This window comes from Phoenix dactylifera, chromosome 11 (assembly GCF_051530095.1).
Source record: "Phoenix dactylifera cultivar Ajwa chromosome 11, Ajwa_hap1_PhDact_Kaust_v1.1, whole genome shotgun sequence".
Taxonomy (NCBI): domain Eukaryota; kingdom Viridiplantae; phylum Streptophyta; class Magnoliopsida; order Arecales; family Arecaceae; genus Phoenix; species Phoenix dactylifera.
Window position 1 is genome coordinate 23,946,278 of NC_143200.1, and position 5,979 is coordinate 23,952,256.

At 43.8% G+C, this 5,979-nt stretch overlaps 1 protein-coding gene across 1 annotated transcript; it reads left to right on the forward strand.

Annotated features, from left to right (window-relative positions):
* The first annotated feature begins 855 nt into the window (after positions 1–855).
* LOC103710069 (protein RICE SALT SENSITIVE 3) lies at positions 856–3,392 on the forward strand. The gene is made up of 7 exons (XM_008795659.5): positions 856–1,138; positions 1,251–1,304; positions 1,406–1,564; positions 1,722–1,827; positions 1,965–2,006; positions 2,086–2,142; positions 2,494–3,392. Exons 1-7 carry the CDS (start codon positions 1,002–1,004, stop codon positions 2,962–2,964), a joined length of 1,026 nt encoding a protein of 341 aa, XP_008793881.4. The 5' UTR covers positions 856–1,001; the 3' UTR covers positions 2,965–3,392.
* Positions 3,393–5,979: the final 2,587 nt, after the last annotated feature.

Consider the following 5,979-nt stretch of genomic DNA (forward strand, 5'->3'; position numbering starts at 1 on the left):
CAAAAAAAAAATAATCATTTTTGTGCGAAAGATGCAACCCAAACCCTAGGTGAGTAACCATTTGCTCGTAATACTATGCTAGCATATCCAAGTAATATTTTCTGTCCAACATGGTAGGAGGAGATTGGGGTACTTCAAAGTGGGTTGATATTTTTTGTAGATATAGGAGATTAGGTCTTTAATGCCTTTTTAATGCTTCTTTAATGCTGAAGGGTCTTTTTGGAAAAAAGTAAAAATGGAGTGATTCCTGTCTCATGTAAAAGTAACTTTACAACTTTTCCGTCTCTCTCTTTTGAAAATTCCAACCAAATAAGAGGCATTTCATTACTTTTCCGTTGACCATATTTTTTTCCTTCTTTTTCCGCAAACCAAATGTACTCTTAGTGTTTTGCTTGTCCATAAGGAATTCAATTTCATATTCGTGTGCCCAAAGATTCATATATAGCCAAAACTTATTTGTTCTAAACAACTTCCTCGACTTATTAGAGTAAGTTCCTTTGTTTCCAGTTTGTCTCATCGTTGTGATGTAAAAATTCCTTATATTGTCCGCCTTTTCTAGCTTCACAAAATGGTCAACATCTTACTGTAAAGTGGTTGAATACAAATTCGTCGGTGACCGAATTTTAGAATGCAATAAAATGAAGTCCACCCTACGTGTTTGGCAGGACCTCATTTTGCGGTCTACGGAATATTAGGCTTGGCCGTGCTCTGACCCAATAATATTTCGGAGGGCAAGGACCGAAGAAGTCGGCGGGGGTGGGAGAACGTGACCGGTGGAAACCGGGAGGAAAAAAGTGAGGCTCTAAGAGTCTAGATCACATTGGTAAAAGATTTAACTCATGTTTAAACTTGTAGCCGTAGGAGAATAGATTTGGGTATATATATATATTTGGGTATTGCTCCTTTGGAGGGTGGCCTTGCTAATAGGAGGATAGAGGGTGAGAATTTTCTTTCTCCTCCAAGGAATAGAGAAAGGGGAGTCCTATCTGTAAAACCTTTTAATGGAGGAGCAACTCAACCCCTTAGCTGCTACTCATCTCCTCCAGCACACACTGAGAAGCTTGTGCATCCATGACAACTCCCAGTGGGTCTATGCTGTGTTCTGGAGGATCTTGCCTAGGAATTATCCCCCACCTAAGTAAGAAGAAAACTAGAGCGAAAGAGTGCATTCCTTCTATTCAAGGCCACAATTTATTAGTTCATAGCTTGATGCACCATGTTTCTCAATGTTTCTCTTTCACTTTTTGCAGATGGGATCTCCAGGGAGGGCCTTATGACAGAACTAGAGCAAACAGAAGGAATTGGTATAAATTTGATTTCTTGTTTATACAGAAGCTTTCTCTCTCTCTCTCTCGCTCTCGCTCGCTCGCTCGCTCGCTCGCTCATGGCTTATAATGTGTTCCAGGATACTGGTGTGGGAGGATGGGTTCTGCAATTTTGCTGCTTCCTCATGCGAGCAGAGTTGCCCCGGGGGCTCCTCAGCCTACGAGCCTCAGCAGATGAAGGGCCTAAAACCTGAACTCTTCTTCAAGATGTCACATGAGATCTACAACTTTGGAGAAGGGTCCGTAGGAACGAAATTAGTGTGCTCCATCTAATCTTTTATTTCATATATTTCTTTTTTGGTTAATGGTTCCATCAAATATTTTCAAGCCCTTCTTCTACTTCTTCATGTGGTGCAATTTAATATTGGTCCAGTATTTTGTTCATCCTGCTCGCAGTTTGATTGGAAAGGTGGCTGCAGATCACAGCCATAAATGGGTGTTCCAGGAACCCCGGGATCATGAAATCAATTTCCTCTCCCCATGGAACGACCCTGCTGATTCTGTAAGTAGGCCTTCTCTTCCGCACCACTTATCACTTGCCCACATGAGCCGATTGTTTAGGTTTCAACACAGCTTATTTTGGGACTAGCTGATAGATTGCCAAAAAATTATTTCATCCTTTTGTGATCTTTCTTTCAGCACCCAAGGACTTGGGAGGCTCAGTTCCAGTCTGGTATCAAGGTCCAGCTCAGCACCATCCTTAATGTCACCATTTCCCTTACATCAAAGTTCTATACTAATTTGCTTCTAATTCATGCAGACAATTGCTCTGATTGCAGTCAGAGAAGGTGTTGTACAATTAGGAGCTGTTAACAAGGTCTCTCTCTCTCTTTCTCTCTCTCGGTAAACATTGCGGTGTTGAGGTCTCTTTCATGAAATGAAGGTAAACATTGCGGTGTTGAGGTCTCTTTCATGAAATGAAGAAAATTCACCTCCCCCACCTCCCACCACACACATCTACATCCCCATGCATGACAAGCATCACATTTGTGTACGCGGACGTGCATGTCGGTGCCGTGCATGGACGCGTAGAACACCTTTGTTCCAACCACAATGCCAAATTATAATGCTGGAATAGTAATAGTTTCTCCACTAGAGCAGCATAATGCTGTGAACTTGTCCTGGCTCAAATCCTTCATCATCATCTCTCTCTTCTATGGTAATGAAGGTGATGGAGGACATAAGCTCTGTGGTTCTACTGCGCAAGAAGTTCAGCTTGCTCGAGAGCATCCCAGGCGTCCTCCTGCCGCACCCTTCGGCGGCGGCCTTCCCTATGAGGATGGAATATGGGTGCAATGCATCTGAGAATTGGCCGGCGATGGCACCGCCCATGGAGTTCTACGACCACTACTTCAGCCCGCAGGTAAGGATCACCCCGTCAATGAGCAGCCTGGAAGCACTCCTCTCCAGGCTCCCCTCGGTGGGGCCTGCACCGTCCGGGTCCTCGACGGGGTACTACGAGATGCCGCCTGGGCTCGTGCCAGCTCCGAGGCCTCCAATGGGGTTGATGGGGATGGCCAAGGAAAAGATGGAGGAGTATGGGAATGAGAGAGGCATGGACTTTCGTGGGGAGAGCAGCAGCTCCGTGTCCTATTATTTCAATGCGACGCCGACTAAACCAAAGGAGGGCCAGTTTTGAGGAGGAACACCTTGAGCAAATAGAGAAACTGACTGAGAGTAGGTGTTCTTCCAAGACTCCAAGTACTGAGAACTGTTCTTATGCTATGCAACTTCTTTCATCTTTTGTAGGCTTTGGTATCTACGAGGCCATGTCAGTTTGATCCAGTGGGTTTTTGCACTTCTCTTCTCAGCTCCCAAGAAATTAAGGACATGGTGTGTGCTAAGGGGAATAACATATATGGTCATAAAAAACCGTACCAAAATGCATAAGCATTATTCACGGATTCGTATCCATGGCATTCCAGAAGAGATGCATCTACCTAGGAATCATTTCTTCAGTATTCTCTCGATGATGAGATGTGCGAAGTGCCGCATTATCGTTACGCTGACAAGAATAGCATGACGGGCCAACAAATCTTCTGAATTGGATAATAATTTGCTATAATTTGGTCTAGATCAGATAAAGGCTCGCAACTTGAATTTGATTTCCTGAAAGTATGCAACAGAGTGAGATATAATTTCCTAGATCATAAATCCGGGTGGAGCCTGTCTCCTGCCGTTCGTAATTTTTTTTTTAAAAAAAAACTTATATCGTGAATTGCCATCTTCTTACAATATCTAAACTCTAAAAAGGTTTGGAGTACTTCAAAGATTTGATCTCTGGTCTCATAAGCTTGAACTAGTCTTTAAAATCTCATAGCAGACCCTCTCTTGTTTAAACTTACCTTGCCAAATAATTTGATACACTATTAAATGGTTAATATTAGGTTGCTACTTGACCCAGGAGTGGCCCAATGTATTTTGGGGCTAATAAGGCCATTTTGTCTTTGAGGCATTTCCTGCAGTGGACCAGCCTAAGGCGAACTCACAGGGGGCTTTTTTTCTTTTCATTTTGTCATCGAGGCCTTTTCTGCGGTGGGCTTTTTTTGGCCTAGGGCCTTAGGCAACCGCTTAAGTCGCCTAAGAGTTGGGCTGGCCCTAACTTGACCGTCGCAAAATACTCCATAGCCAACTCAAATTTAACAGAAAAAGAGTTTGGATAATGAGTGACGACTAAGAGAAGTAGGGAGTTCAGAAAATACATATAGATGAGTGATAGCATCTAGTCAAGTAAATTTTGGCAACTGGTTCTGTGGTTAGACTTGCGCGCGCGCGCGCGAGAGAGAGAGAGAGAGAGAGAGAGAGAGAGAGAGAGTCTACTGCACCATCTTGATGCATCAAGACCCATATTGCAGTGAGATGGCAGCTTCTGCCAATACATGTGATCCAATGCTTCATGGTCATCCCATAATACATGGGTGATTGTGATTACAAGCCGGACCATAAAGTTTGATCACTGACCTTGAGACGATCCGATCTCTTTCTGTATAAATGCATACATGTTTGTGTATTTATGTAAAAGCCTAATGATCTAATGCACCATCTAATGGGCCAGCAACTACTTGATTTCACTCAAGCCAGCAGACTGCTGGGGACTAAATCAGAGTAACTAATCCAGAACATCTTCCTCTTGAGCAACTATCAGCTAAGAGAAGCTTTTGCAGCCTAGAACTATAGGCTAAATCAGCTAGGCCGCAAAAACTAAGAGAGCCAATCCAAGACTAGAACATTTCATTACTGATGTTTGTGGAACTTTCTATGCTGCACTAATTAGACCTTGCTTCCCTGGCAGCCAAATTGGACTCATGACTGGATTCCACTAAAGTTCCACCATGAATGTTTACGGCCCAATCTACAACTTATAGTTCTTGACCCTGCCAACAACTAGGGCAGCATCCTGTTTGTCAGTGCTGAGTGCAATATAGCAAACATGCATCTCAAAATCCACTGCATATTGATTTCTCAACAAAGGAAAAAAGAACAAAAAAAAGATGCACTGCATGTTGCAAGATAATTTCCATAATGCAAACTTAGTTTCCACCTCATGGTTGGCCTGAAAAGGCTTTTCAACATTTAGGCCTTGTCAACTAGGCATGTTGTTCTCAGCCCTTGATTTTAATGACCATTTGATTTTTACTTGCTAACATGTATCTAAAACAATAACTTAGGTATTTATATAAGACTAAAAAATCTAAATAATATCGCACGATCCGGTCTCTTGATGAGATAAGAATCCTGCAAGTCAGGAAGCACTTTGAAAGTGGCATTAATGTGCGCCCGCAAAGCTAGACGAGGAAGGCTCATTAAAGAATCGCTGCCTTTATCCTTTGTTACAGGGAAAGATAACTCCCTAAAGATAAATCTCTTTTAGTGATTTCATCTTTCTTTACCATCTTTTTGGGGATTCTGGTGCTGCTCAATATATTCTCTAAGGAATAATGGCATTCGGAGGACTAGCTTTTCAGTTCAAAGGCTGCGAACGAGTCCTTGAATCAGCTGCCATAGAAATAGTTATCCCAAACTCGGCTGGTTATCTAACAATGTCATGCATTCAGCTCACACTACGACTGCTACCACATACCAGCATATAGATGATGAAACAAGCCTTGGCTTTGATTACTTTGGTTCGTACGATTTTTATCCTTTTCAACAAATTGTTTTTTTTTCTTCTTTTAAATCCAGTTTTCTTTCCTGCTGTGGCTAACTCATGATTATGATTGTTGGAGGAAAAACCCAAGTCATGCCGCCTCGGAGGCGCTCGACCAGAAGGGCGCCGACCAGCAGCGCTCAACTAGAGGGCGCCGCCGATCAAAAGGGCGCCGACCAGCAGCGCTCAACTAGAGAGCGCTCAACTAGAGAGCGCTCAACTAAAGAGCGCCGACCAGAGAGACTCAACCAAAGAGCGCCGAATAGAGGCGCTCGACTAGAAGGAGCCGACCAGAAAGCGCCGACCAGAAGCAACCCCGCCACAGGACATTCCCTTAGGTAACCAGCTCGGCTCGGAACCCGGGCCGGGCCCTTGCCTTAGCCAAACTCTCAGTCCCCGCCTAACCCTCTGAGGGACCTGACAACTCCACTACAACCTGCCACCATCTCTAAGCCATCAAGGCGCAAGATCTCCGCAGGTATTCGGCACGACCTGTCATTAATGCAT

Excerpts from the sequence above, each read along its gene's own strand:
- LOC103710069 (XM_008795659.5), top strand. The coding sequence starts at position 1,002 with ATGGAGGAGCAACTCAACCCCTTAGCTGCTACTCATCTCCTCCAGCAC. Across the intron at positions 1,139-1,250 it reads AGGAATTATCCCCCACCTAA|ATGGGATCTCCAGGGAGGGC; the intron begins GTAAGAAGAAAA and ends CACTTTTTGCAG. Across the intron at positions 2,007-2,085 it reads AGTTCCAGTCTGGTATCAAG|ACAATTGCTCTGATTGCAGT; the intron begins GTCCAGCTCAGC and ends TAATTCATGCAG.